This window comes from Narcine bancroftii, chromosome 2 (assembly GCF_036971445.1).
Source record: "Narcine bancroftii isolate sNarBan1 chromosome 2, sNarBan1.hap1, whole genome shotgun sequence".
NCBI classification, from domain to species: domain Eukaryota; kingdom Metazoa; phylum Chordata; class Chondrichthyes; order Torpediniformes; family Narcinidae; genus Narcine; species Narcine bancroftii.
Window position 1 is genome coordinate 293,922,787 of NC_091470.1, and position 14,896 is coordinate 293,937,682.

The 14,896-nt window shown below is 39.9% G+C and overlaps 1 protein-coding gene across 2 annotated transcripts in view; it reads left to right on the forward strand.

Annotated features, from left to right (window-relative positions):
- Positions 1 to 14,896, forward strand: part of ttpa (tocopherol (alpha) transfer protein) — a 61,469-nt gene that overhangs the window by 14,882 nt on the left and 31,691 nt on the right. For both annotated transcript variants that reach the window (XM_069921400.1, XM_069921401.1), the window contains exon 2: positions 13,064 to 13,217. In XM_069921400.1, the coding sequence (XP_069777501.1) occupies positions 13,064 to 13,217 (154 nt within the window). The remainder of the gene's footprint in view (positions 1 to 13,063; positions 13,218 to 14,896) is intronic.

A 14,896-nucleotide genomic window follows, 5' to 3' on the forward strand; every position in this document is an offset into this window, starting at 1 on the left:
ATTTACAGCAATCGGCTATGTTTAATCTCATTAGGGGAACACGGAAGGGTTGTCCCTTAAGTTCTTTGCTTTTTGATATAGTCTTGGGACAATTAGCTGTTGCTCTTTGACAGTGTAAAGAATTTAATGGTATCATAAGAGGAATTGGACATCAAGTATCACTTGGATGATTTATTGCTTTTTATTTCAAATCCTGAATTTCTATAGCAAGCATATTAATCATTTTTGATAAATTCAGTCAGTTATAAGTTAAATTTATACAAGAGTGAACTTTTACTTTCAAAGGTGCTTTTCAAGAGTATTCCATTTTTCTGTTTAAATATTGGAAATGTTTTTACTATTTTAGGAATTACAATTATGAAGAATTATAAAAACTTGCTGAGAGAATTTCTGGGTCTTATTCAATAATATTAAAAAATCATTATTGGGTTGGTCTCCCTTATCTATTACAATGATGGGACATAATAATTCAATGAATGAATATTTTACCTAATTTTGTATCTTTTTCAAGCATTACCAATTTTTATCCCCAAATCTTTTTCAGCTTGCTGGACTTGGCTATTTCTCTATATTTGGCAAGGGGGGAAAAAACATATAAATAAAGCTTATCTACAAAATGCCTCATTAAATGGAGGATTATCACTTCCAGATTTTAGATTATTCTATTGGTTGATTAATGTATGTAATTTACTTTTATTATTGCATTTGGATAAATCAGTGAATTGCCCTCTTGGATAGAAATGGAATTGCAGTTTACCAAAAAACCCCCGTTGGCCATTTTAGGATCCTTTTTACCATTTTCCTTTTTCCAAATTAGCAAATAATCCATTGATGAGAAATAGATTGAGAATTTGGGCTCATCTTCAGAAATTCTTTTGGAATTGTTTTTTTCACTGGCTAGTCCAATTATAGATAACCATTTTTGTTGGATGCAGATTTCAAGGAATGGCATAGAAAAGATATTCAGAGCTTCAAGTAATTTTTTATTCAAAATAATTTTGCTTCTTTCAAACAATTGTCAGCTAAATTTAATCTTTTTAGATATTTAGAAATTGAGCATTTTGTTCAGTCCAAGCTTTTGGATTTTCCACAAAGTTCTAATACTAAAACTCTTGATCTGTTTTTTAATGATCTAATTTTTATGGTGGATTAATAGCATATATTTAGAATAATTTACTGGATTTAAATTCAGTCCCAATGGCTGGGAACAAAAGAGATTGAGAAAGAGACTTTAACTTTTTCAGATGAAGATTGGTCTCTACTCTCAGCTTGATTACCTCATTTTGTGCAAGACATTGCTTATTACAATTTAAGGAGGTTCTCAGAACTCAAATGTCCAAACTTAAATTCTCATTTCTATACAGATATCCTTTTTGTGGGAAATGTATATTTTTCGAAGCTTCGAAATGTTTTGGGAAAGTCCATATTTAGAGAGATTCTGGAAAGAGATTTTTTCAAACTCTATCAACAATTTTCAAGATTAATTTGGAATCCTACCTGTTAATTACTGTTTGGTTTTTCTCATTACTCAGATAAACCTTTATTGGCATCTCAGGAAAAAGTCTCAGCTTTTACTACATTGATAGCCAGACAAGCTATTTTATTGAAATGGAAAGGAGATTTATCCCCTACTCATATGCAGTGCCTATATGATGTAATGTTCTATTTCGGTTTAGATAAAATCAGATATAATATTAAATGCATATCCATTTATGAAACATGAGGATCAGTTAAATGATTAGCAGTACAAGATGCCTGCCTGATCACTCCATTTTAAATGCCAGAGTTCAGTACTTGAAAGAAGCAGAGACAAAAAGGATCTTTAGCCAAGATGCAATATGTGAACATTTCTTGTTTAAAAAGAGAAAATGCTCAAAATACTTAGCATACAGTATACTGACTAGTGCTATCACAGAATGATTTGGTAATTTGATTTGCCAGAAACCAAAGGTAGAAAATATTGCCAGGTCCATCACAGCTTCTGTCCTCCATTCATTGAAAGATCTATGTGAGGTGCTACCTCAAGAAGGTAGCCAACATCAAAGGCCCAATTATCCTGGACTCATTGTCTCTCTTTTAGTTAAAACAAAATGCTAGAGAAACTCAGCATGTCAAGTCAAAGCCCTTCCTCAAGGTATGGAAAAATGTTGGGGGTTGGGAGTAAATCCATTGTTGTCCTCCAATATACTGGTGATCTTGGTGGCCAAGGATGAGACATGTGAGTATGGGAGTGGGACACAGAATTGAAATGGTTGGTCTCTGGGAGATCCCTGTAACTGATGCAAACAGAGCAAAGGTGTTCACCAAAGTGATCTCCCAGTCTCTCCCATGTAGAGAAGACCACAAAAAGAATATTGGATGCAGATACACAAGTGAAGTGTTGCTTCACTTGAAAGCACTTTTTGGGGCCCTGAATTGTAGTGAGGGAGGAAGTGTGGGTGCAAGTGTTGCACCTGCTGCAGCCACAGGAGAAGGTGCTGGCGGGGGGGCGGGGGGGTGGGGGTGAGTGGATGAGGGAGTCATGGAGGGAGTGGTCTCTATGGAAGGCAAAGAGGGGAGGAGTGAGGAAGATGTGTCTAGTACTGGGATAATATTTCAGGTGGGGGAAATTACAGAGGATAATGTAGTGTTGGATGTGGATGCTGGTGGGTTGGTAGGTAAGGACAAGGGGCAACCTGTGTTTATGTCTGGGGGCAGAGAGAGCCAAGGAAGAAGAGTGGGTAATGGAGGAGATGCAGGTAAGGGCTGAGTTGATTGTGGTGGAGAGGAAGCCATGTTCATGGAAGAACATGGATGTTTCCGATGATCTTGTCTGGAAGACCTCAACTTTGGAACATGTGGTGGAGAGGAAGAAATTGCAAAAAGGAAAGAAGGGTGTGAGGAAGTATAGTTGAGATAGTTATGGGAATTGTTTTTTTTCTGCAAAACTTCATCTTTCTGCTACCTTTGGGTAAAGGTACAGAAAATCCTGAAGATCAGCACCACTAAGTTCAAGTTTCTAATGGCTATCAGGCTCTTGTACCTCCTTGTTACACTAGTCATAGACTGCTCTGACATCACAAAAAAGATGCTACTTTTTTGCATTATGGAAACTGAATATTTACAGTAAAATCCTCCGTATCAATCAACCACGGGGATTGCGGGTGCCAGAAATGCTAATTTTGTGGTTACCTGAGACACTCTTACAATGCCTAATACATCTGCATTAAGAATAAACAGTTTAAAAGACAAAAGACAGGACAAAATATAAAGTAATTTTAAAAAATCAGTATTGTAATCCTTAATTACGTAAAATTCACTTTAATCAGGTAATTCCTGTAACTTGCAAAATTTAAATTTGAAACCCAGTTATTGGTGCTGTAACAGCATTGTGCTATCTGTTTACACTGAACAAACTTTGCTTGCTATTTGAACATAATAAACATTTAAAAAAAAATTAACTTGAACAAAAATAAGAATCATGATCATCAACCAAAAGGTCACCAAGGTCAGCAGATGATGTGGATGACTATGGTTCTGGAGCAGTTGATGTGGATGGTTGTGAATCAGGCTCAGCAGATGTACTGGCAGCCTTTTGGGTTGCCTTCTTGAATAATGTATGAATATCAGCTTGTTTGAAGGACCTCCTCTCATGCAGTCAGGTTTTGCATGACTCATAGCTGCATAACATGTTGAAAAGTTAAAGGCTGCTGTTCTGCAAAGACAAACTGCAATAGCATTGTTCCAGGAGACTTTTTCAACCTCTTCCACCTCTTCATCACTTTCCTCCTTTACTCTGCAATTCTCAACAGCTTGTATTATCTCTTCTGTATTTAATGTATGTAATAGGAGCATCTTGATCCACTTCAAGCCATTCATTAGAGGCACCTTTTCACGAGCAGAGTTAACCAACTCACACTTCATAAACATTTTTTCTTATCCCACAAGTTGAAAGCCCATTAAACTCTACTTTCTCATTGGAACCTTCCTCAAACATTACAAGTGGCCACAACTTTTCCCAACATCTCCTTAATGTTTCATGTTTCACATAATCCCAAGCAGAATTAATATTGAAAATAACATCCTGGAGTGAATATTTCTTCTGAAATTCCCGAATTGTACAGTCAAATTTCATAATTTTTTGCTTTAAATAGTCTGTACAACATTTTCACATTTTGGATAATGCTCTGATCCATGGATTGAATCAGGCTTGTCACATTTGGCAGGAGATAACACAGAAAAATGTTACCATTCATAAGTTCCTCAGCAGGAGGTAGAGCACAACAGTGATCTTAAAGCAATGTCTTCTTCTTCTTTGGCTTGGCTTCGCGGACGAAGATTTATGGAGGGGGTAAATGTCCACGTCAGCTGCAGGCTCGTTTGTGGCTGACAAGTCCGATGCGGGACAGGCAGACAATGTAATTTACTGTTTTCTGGCATACTTCCCTTTAACACTGGGGACAAAGATATGATGAAACCACCTGGTAAAGATGTCAACGTCCATCTAAGTATTGCTTTGTGATTGATAATGAACAGGAAGGTGAGTGATTCTTTTAAAGCACCTTACTTTTGCAAAGTTTCCAACCACAGTTCGTTTCACTCTGTGGCTACCAGAAGTATTTGCATAAAGACAGTTATTTATTTTTTCCACCAAACCTAGAGCAAGTTTTTTTTTAAATCACCATTAGGCAGAGTAGTGTTAGGCAGACTTTTCCACATTGATCCTGTCTTGTCAGTGATGTAAATTTAGTCTGGGGTTTAGCCATTTTCAGCAACTAGCCAATTAAAAACACGGCAAAACATTTGATGCCTGATTTCTGCTCATCAGACAAGTGTAGTGTGATGAATATTGAATTTGCTAAGCCAGCCATTGGAAAAAAAAACACGGACTCGATATTAATCTTCTCATGAAACTCCTTTCCTTTTTCTTGCAATGTAGGTCCTGACGTGCAACCCCCTTTCGACCTTTTCAAATGAAACTACTTTATTCGAAAAGATCCTGATTGAGTAAGCCATCTTGGAGGTATAAAGAGTATGACATCATTCAATACTTCTTTCGGTGTCAGAGTTCATATAAAACTGCTTAATTTTGAGACTGGTCCTTGATGACCTAGATGGTTGATGAACCAATGTTAAATTTCTCCATAAGCACTCTGGGTCTTTTTCCAGTCTTGTGGATATCTCCATCTTCTGTTAAAGGTAAACACAACATGCTAACACCTGTTTGGTTGTATTTCTTTTGGCAATAGCAATGGTTTGTGGGAAATTTCTCCAAAACAATGTCATGTGAAATGGAATCTCATTTGTTTACCTTTATAACAAGATGGGCTGGTGGATTGGCAAACTAACAATGAGGTGTGCCACTTGAATATTTTTTTAAGTATTTCATTCTATTTAATTACTTTCTTGGTTGATTGGTTGAATTTCAGAAACTGTGGATTTTGCTGTATTATCTTTTCATCTTGTTTATATCTTTTTAATTTAAATCAATGTCCGATTGGAGTGCTTTTAATCCTTTACAAATGACTGTACCTGTTTGGTGCATTAAGAATTTCAGAGCAAATGTACATTGCACAATTTATTGATCATGATCAGATCAGGTGAGAGATGTTGTCTGATTCCCTGAAATTCCATGATTATTGCACTCTTATCAATCTGACTCACCTGTTATGATATGAGAAAGGTACATTGTATATAACCTTTGGCACCAAAACCACATAAATAATGCTGAAATATCTGCTCCATAAATAGCCTTAGCTATGTTATTCTACATGGTTATCCTCTTGATAGTTATGTGGTAAAGGAAGAGTATCCAAAAATCCACTTTTGCCAAATACCACCCTTTTGCCTCATTCCTAATCATCAACAATTCATTAGCACAAGTAAATCTTGCACCCATCACTTTCTCACCAATAGCCAACTTATCATCTAATTGAGTTTCGCCAGACCACTCATCAGACTTCAATATAATCTTGATCCAAATGTGAATATGTGAAGTGAGTTTTGCCACAGCTGACATTAAAGCAGCAGTCAGAGTCTGGCACCAAGGAACCCAAGCCAAACTGAAATGTTTGCAAACTAATGGGGAAATATTTCAGTACTTGCTGTCTGATTCTCCACAAATAAAAGTAAATATAATGTTGGAGTGAATTCCATGATCAGCACCATATTGTTGCACAAGCTCCTAAGGACAGTATCACCAGCTATATCAGTGACCTCCCTTTTATCATCAGATGAGTGGTGTAAACTAAGTTTCAGCGTTCAGCTCCATTCAAGAAAAGGCAGTCACAAATGGATAATGATTGGCTCATATCTCATAACTATCATTATTTGATTTTTTTTTAAAAAAAGAACAGAAATGAAATTGAACTGTAGTCCCATGCTTTAGGGAATGACAAGTGCAAATGTTCAAGCAAATATTCCTTTCAATACACAGAGAAGATGCAACTACATTGACTAATTGGGGAGAATTTGTGATTTATTTAAAGAGAAAGCAGATAAGTTGCTTTCATTATTTTGTGTCCATTTTTAATTTCAACCGAAGCTGGACAACAAAACTTGGAATAGGTAGTAAATAATATTTGCATCACTAATCCCAAAATAGCAACAGTCTCCATAAAGATTTGAATGACTAGAGCAAGGTATTAGATCTCAGAAGGTGAAAGACTGGGGTTATTAAGTCTCAAAACATGGAATTTTTTTTTAGAGAAAACATTGGTCATCAACCTAATAGCCTAATTCTGAAGATTATAGATATCATATTCAGGCAAGAATAGTGAGTGGGTGCTGAGGGATAGTTGTGCCAGTCATGAGAAAGTTAGATTCTGTGTAAAATAGAAGTGTTTGTGTATGATAATTTAAACAATGGTTGGGGGGGGGGGGGGGAAGGGGAAGGGGAGGGGAAATGAAGTGAAACCTGTGGGTAATGGCTTCCCAGATCGCCATCTTGGTTGCCAGTCCTATGAAGGATGACCCCTCTAAGGTGAAAAAACAAGGTACCAGTCACCTTTGTGCTCCCTGGGAAGTGGTCCTCATGGATTCTCCTGTAGATACCCATGATCAGTGCCTACTCTCTATCAACAACAGTGTGCCACTATGGCCAGCTGTGTTGGCCCCGTTCTAGGAGTGCAGAGAACCTGGTCTGGACCCCTGTTGGTTGCTCCTGCAAGGGATTGCCAGTGATCTGTTGGTCAGATAGTCCACCCAGGGCGCTCACTTCCTGAAGAGAGAGAAGGGAATTAGGGGCCCCCTTGTCTCCTAGCTGAAGCAGTGGCATGGCTAAGTGGTATTGGTACTCTCGCCTGGTTAGCTCCTTAGCAGAGTAGTCCCGGGACTCCATTATCTCATTGTGGTCACCCAAGGTCCCCCCCATTTTTAGAAAGCTTCTCCTTTGGATGGTTGGTGGGGTGCCCTCATGACAGACCTGGGACCACATGGTCACTGGTCAGGCTTGTAAAGACTCAGGCATACAGGGAAAAGGAAGCAAGATGTGGGACTTGGGTTCCTCATGGTTATCACCATCCATATACACATACCTATCCCACAAACACCTGTTGATCTCTTTTCCCTGCTGGTCAATGGCTTGGTCTTTTCCTGAGTCAAGCTGCAAGGCAGACCAGCGAGGCTACTTGCAGCTGCTGATTCAATCAGCTTGGAAGCTGCCTCCATGATTTTAATTTTTAAGTTGGTCACTTGCCCTTAGGCAATCTACACTGCCTCTTGCAGTTCACAACAGTCATGTTGCAAGGATTCTATCTCCCTATCTTTCTGGGTGCCCTGACTATTTAACTTGGACATGATACCCCCACTGGCACCTAAGTAGGGATATCAGTAACCATAGGGGACCCACACAACTTCCCCCCCCCCAGCCTCAAAACCCCAATAACTCCAGGTGGGAGACCACATGGTACCCTATCTTCTCTCCATGGGGGTCCAACCTGTTGACCCAATTGACTGGCATAGTGTGGCTTGCCAGTCATGCTGCCAAATGGCTGAACCCCTGATAGTCATCAGTCCACCCAGGGATTTTATAATCTCACCACGGGGTCCCCTCCCTATCGGTGGGTCACCTCCTGCTGCCCCCATTGGTGAACAGGTACACAGTCACATATGTACCTGATAGGACACCCACCCACACCCACATATTTAGTAATACAATCTCCCACATGGTTAAGACTCCATGTGTCCATCTGAAACTCTTTGAACCCTGCTTGCATTGCCAATTGTGTTGAGAAGAATATCCAGTTCGGTGGGTTCACAGAAAAGTGAGTCTGGACACAAGTGTTGGAATTACAAGTAACATTAACATGGGAAAATATTAAGCAACATTTAAGCGACTATATCGATATTCACCTCTTGACAATGGTAAACCTATACTCAACCCACTCACACACTACAAACAGGGACTCTTACACCTGGTTTCCTGACTAACAGGAGTGTAGTTCCCTGCAAGTATTGATCTATTACAATATTACAGCTCAGCTTCAGTGTAGTGCACACCTTACCCACAATGCTTCCAGCAATGTCCACAGTAACGACCTGGCGTGATGTCCGGAGTTTGGACCATGAGGCAGAAAGAATGTGTATGTGGGTGTTATATACAGTGCTAAATCTATGCTTCTAGCCGATCTTGTCCCTAGGTGATTTAAATTAGCTAACAGCAAGGTGTGCACTAACAAATGGCCAGAGTCCAACCATGATTGACAGGTGATGTGACTTCCAAATAGTTTCAGATGGGGAGGACACGTGACCACTCACAATACACAACATTCAAGAGAGGCAGGGAGGCCATTTTTCCTCCACACAAAACAGGGTTCTGGTTTCCTCTACCCTTCAAAAAATATCCTGAGGGTGTAAGTTGATTGGGCAGCATGGGTTCATGGGCTGAAAGGGCCTGTTACTATGCTGTATGTCTAAATTTTTTTGTTATCTTTCCTTTGTGAGGTGATTTTCCAATTAGAAAGGAGTTATCCTTCAGGCAAACTCATTGTTTAGCAGGACATCAGGCTGCTATTATGCACACATTTACTGACAGGCTTTAAATAGCCTGTTAAAGGAGCTGACAGTGGCTTTTTTCTTTAAAAAAAACATAACCCTGTGGTCTGTGCCCAACCTGGCAGTGCGTGTGATAGTCAGCGTACCATGAGGGTTTGCAGACTCTGGGTAGCAGTGAACCAGCACATGGCACTAGAAATGGGGAGAACATCCTCAACCCTTTCCCCCTCCTTGAGAAAAAGAAGCATAGGAGATGACCACAGCAGCTCAGCCACTGAAGGACCCACACAGGCTGTTGGTGATTTGCGTATGAAGGGCTCAGATTGTCCTTGGGCTGCTGGCAACTGGCTCAGGGGAATTAAATATGCGAACCAGTTTTTGAGAGGGTGCTGAGGGCAAGAAGGGCCTCAGGCACCGAGGGCTTCCTGATTGTATCAGAAGTTTGGACCAGGAGCACAGGCTGCCAATAAATTGAACAGGAGTCTGTGTAGCTGCAGAGGTTGCGGGATTGCTGGCGGTGAATCTACAGACACTCAGTATCTCTGAAAGGAGTCTTCTTTGCTTCCCTTTCCCTTCTTGTTAGGGGTGCCAGGCCATGAGCATGGCAACTCTGTTTTCCTTGCTGCAGACAGAAGTTCAAGTTCATTATTATCTGAATGCACGTGCAACCCGATGAAACAGCTTTCTCTGGTCCTCAATGCAAAACATGCAGGCACGCAACCAGACATAACAATAACATTCACAGGACAAATCTGCATTCATAAAAATAAATAAATATTGCTTGGTGAATATTAGTCTCAAATGGTTAGAGGAAGCAGTTCCTTTGGTTGCTCAGTATTCTCACTGCCTGCAGGAAAACGTTATTTTTCAGTCTGATGGTGCTGCCTTTGATACTGCTGTATCTCTCTCCTAATAGTAGCTGAAAGATGCTGTGTGTGGGGTGGTAGGTGTCCTCAATGAATCTGCATACCCTCTTCAGAAAATGATCACAGTAGACCATGTTGATGGGGAGGAGAGAAACCCCAGTAATCCTCTGTGGCACTTTTGTGGTCGTCTGGATTGACCTCTGTTCTAATTCTCTACGGCAACCGTACCAGATCGAACATCAACTGTGATGCAGATGACCAGAATGCTCTCAGTAGAGCTCCTGGAGAAGGTTGATAGCCTTGCCCCCTTTAGTCTTCTCAGGAAGTGCAGTTGCTGTTGTGTCTTCCTAACAAGTGTGTCCATGATGGCTCACTTGCTAAGTAGACTCAAGGAACTTGGTGCTCTCTACTCCCTCCACTACTGAGTTGTTGATGTGTAGGGGAGGGTGGTTGTTCTTGGATTTCCTGAAGTCCACGATCATCTCCTTCATCTTGTCCATATTAATGTTTGGGTTAGTATTCTCTCACCATATCATGAGATTTTCCATCTCTTCTTGCAGGCTGAGCACACAACCTGTGGTGCACCTGTGCTCGTTATTCTGCTACCAACCAGGACAGATAGTGGTCTTTCCATTAGGAAGGCCAGGATCTGATTACAAAGCGGGGTGTTGAGTCCCAGCAAACACAGCTTCTCCACCAGCCTCTGGGGAGTCATAATATTAAACCCCAAGCTGAAGTAGTTGAATAGCAGTCTGGTGTACAAGGTGTCATTCCCCAGGTGGGTCAGGACAGTGTGGGACAAGTCTATGCCATCATCAGGGTAACGGTTTCTTTCAAAGGAGAATTGAAATGGGGCATCATCTCTGGGAGGTCCGCTTTGATGTATTCCATCACCTGATGCTTAAAAAAAATGTCATAATGGTGCAGGTCTGTGCTATGGAATAGTAGTCATTGAGGCCTGATACCATCACCCTCTTTGGTACCAGGATAGTGGTGGTTAACCCTTTAACCCTTCAGGCATCAACCCTGCAGACAACTTGTGAGAAATGAGAAAAGAAGTAATTAAATCAGAGAATTGGATACAACAGGAAAAAAAGACTTGTTCAGCAGAAGGTAAAAGCTTGTGTGATGTCAGATCAAGGTTGACATCTGCTTAATATCAGTGTGGAAAGTTATCTGTGGCAATCAGTAGCTTTATAGTACTATGAATGGGATCACCCCCATCCCCAAAACAGAAAAAAAAGATAATTTGGAGAAACTGTGCACCGGGGACAGCCAGGTACATAATACAAGACTAAGCTTTGATGATTGCAGTCCAGGTGGCTAAAGTGATTATGAGATCCCATTATAGTTACCAAAGTGCAAAGTAACAATATATGGGAGAAAGAGTCATCAGGAAAGATTAGGAAATATCAGTAAACAGGTAAAGGTGGCACAAGACTTGAGGTTCGTAAACAGTTTCTACCCTTCCATCATCAGACTTAAATAATGAACTCACTCAGACACACATTTAAGGACTTTTACTTTGCATATTATTTATTATTGAATAATTATTTTTTGTATTGCAGTCAGATTGTTTACATCTTACTTTGATTACATTTCTCTTGTATATGTATCTTGACTACAGTTTTTTACACTTTCAATAAGTTGAAATTCTGCGTAGCCAACAGGAAAAAGAAATTCAGGGTTGTTTGTGATGTCATGTATGTAAGATTTAACAAATTTATATTACATTTGTTATGAGCCCAGAGGACCCCAAAACCCAGCAGTAATAGAAATTCACCAAGACAAATAGTTACTTCAACAAAAGTTGCATTTTAATGATCCTTAAACATGAAAACAGGATCAAACTCTAACTTATTAATATTAACTTAACCCCCGTCTAATTCTAAGTGCACATGTAAGTAATGTGTATAAGTTCAGAAAAGTTCATTGATTCACAATCCAATCTCACTTCTCACTCCAAGTTCACTGGTTACAGGCAATTCTTATACTATGCTTTGGTGCTTGAAAGGTTACCGCTCAGGAAGGTCCTTGTCAGTTTTCAGAGAGAGAGATTTGTTGCTTGTTGGACACAAACTGATTCGTTCCGATCAGCCACTTCAGTGTCTTGCTAAAAAACTTGCCCTATCAGGGTTTTCCAGATGGTAACCCCTTTCTTTCAGGTCACCACGGAGTTCCTTCTTGTTTCCCTTATTTCAAGTGAAACATTAAACAGCCAGTCCTCTTCTCTTGTATGAACCACAAGGGCTTTGACCAGGGTAAACTAAGTACTCTCAACCCATCTTCCAAAATGGGGTTTTCCATAAGCTTGCCAGCTTGCCCTGTTCCAGTCCCAGCTGCTGCTGCTGACTGTAAAACTGCAGAACTGAATTCTCTCTCTCTCTCTCTCTCTCTCTCTCTCTCTCTCTCTCTCTCTCTCTCTCTCTCTCTCTCTCTAAACAACTTGACTCTCTTAAAACATCAAACTTCATTCAGACTGTGGCACCAGACCCAATCTTCTGAGTTCATTCATCTGTTGTTTTTCAAAACAATAATCCATTACTCCACAGCATGTCCAATTAACACCTACTTGTGAAGTCCTTATAGGCATTCTTCAAAGTTTTTGCAAAGGTACCAGGGCCTGGACTATCTAGCTTGAACCAAGCTCTCGCATTTTCAATAGGATTTGTTTTGAAGTTTGTATGTGACCTACACTAAAAAAAGCTGCCACAATTTATCTCCTTTAAAACATATAAAATATTTATATTTTATTGTTATATTTAAAATATAACAATCTTTCACACATTGTACCCGGAAAGAAATATAGTTAAAAGGTAAAGCCATTGACTGGTGTGGCATTTTAGATGACCACAGCTGTGTTTGTAGTTTGTGCCACTGGTGGATTACATACATGTGTGTTCATTAGCAAATTGCATAGGTACATGTAGTATGCCTATGAAGCATATAAATGAAATTTACAGAATTGCGTATGTATGCACCAAGTACTGATTTACGTTTGCTTGAAATTTATTTGTGCAGTGCACTGAGATTTATGGTGCCCTTTGAACATTTGTGTGTGTTGTTTAGGTTTGTGCAAAAAGAATGATGATTTCTGGAAATGACAAGATAATGCTATGATTTTATAAATAATAGGAGGTATTTGGCATTACTTTTCCATTATTGAAGGAGTAAAGATTCCTATCTTATTGCTGAAAAAATACCTATTTATATTCACTTCACAGTTACTGTCAAATTACAATAAATGGAGAGCTGAATGCCCTGAGATCATTGCAGACCTGCGGCCTTTATCTATCATTGGTCTCCTAAATGCTGGTTACCATGGGGTTTTGAGGTCTCGTGATTCCAGTGGGAGCAGAGTTTTGATATATAAAGTTGGTAAGTACTAGACCTTCCAAATCTTTCTTTTATTGTTGATAAAGTAGTTCATTGTACTGCACATGAGTAGCAGAATCAGAATTTATTGTCATGAACAAGTCACGAAATTCAGTGTTTTAAGGCAGTGTTTTCTTACAAGAATAAATATTTTTTTTAAAATAAGTGCACAAAAAGTAAGGCAGTGTCTTTGGTTCATTAATTATTTAGGAATCTGATGGCATCAGGAAAGAAGCTGTCCTTGTGACATTGAGTGCTTTAGGCTCCTGAACTGATACTTAACCTCACCCCCCCCCACCCTCCCCGGATGGTAGCAGAGAGAAGAGGACATGGCTTGGGTGGTTGGAGTCTTTGAGGATAGACGCTGTTTTTTTTAAGTCACCACCTCATGTAGATGTCCTCAATGGAGTGAATTTTGGTGCCTCTGATGTCGCAGGCCGAGTTAACAACCCTCTGGAGTTTATTCTTGTCCTGAGAGTTAGTGCCTCCATACCTGAGAGTGATGCAACCAATCGGATTGCTCTCCACTGTACACCTGTAGAAGTTTTTGAGAGTCTTCAGTGATATACCGAATCTCCTCAAATATCTCAAAGTGTAGCCGTTGGCAAGCCTTCTTCGTGATTGCATCAACGTAGAGGCTCCGAAACAGACCTAGGAGATGTCACCCAGGAATTTCAAGTTCTTACCTGTATGACAGGGCAAAAGACAGAAAAGATAAAACAGGAAAAGTTAGGTTAGGCAGCAAAAGTAAAAAATCAGAAAGAGCAAGGAGGGTGAAAAAATCAAATCTGAAGGCTTTATATCTTAATGCCAGAAGCATTCGGAACAAGGTAGATGAATTAGCTGTGGAAATTGAGATAAACAAATATGATTTGATTGGGATTACAGAAACATGGCTGCAAGGTGGGCAAGCCTGGGAACTTAACATCCCGGGGTATACGATATTTAGGAGGGATCGGCAAGAAAGAAAAGGGGTTGGGGTAGTATTGATGGTGAGAGAAGGGACTGACACGATTGACAGAAAGGATATCAACTCGGAAGATGCGGAATCTATATGGGTAGAACTGAGGAATAGCAAGGGGCGGAAAACGTAAGTGGGGGTGGTATATAGGCCTCCAAATAGTAGTGTAGAGGTGAAGGAAGGCATTAAAAGAGAAATTAGAAAAGCGTGCAATAAGGGAACAGCTGTCATCATGGGAGACTTTAATTTACATATAGATTGGACTAGCCAAATTAGTAAAAATACTGAGGAGGAGGAATTCCTTGAATGTTTACGGGACGGTTATCTAGACCAATATGTCGAGGAACCAACTCGGGAGCAGGCCATTTTAGATTGGGTATTACGCAATGATAAGGGGCTAATCAACAATCTTGTTGTACGAGGCCCTTTGGGTAGGAGCGATCACAATATGATTGAATTCTCACTCGACATGGAGAGTGATGAAATTAAAACCGAGACTAAGGTCCTGAATTTAAATAAAGGGAATTATGATGGTATGAGTCGGGAGTTGAGTAAGATTGATTGGGTGGTGTTTATGGGGGAGTTGACTGTGGATAGACAATGGAAAGCATTCACAGATCTAATGGAGAAATTGCAAAAATCGTTTATGCTGGTTTGGCATAAAAATAAACCAAAAAAGGTGAATCAACCGTGGATAACAAGGGAAATTAGAGACAGCATT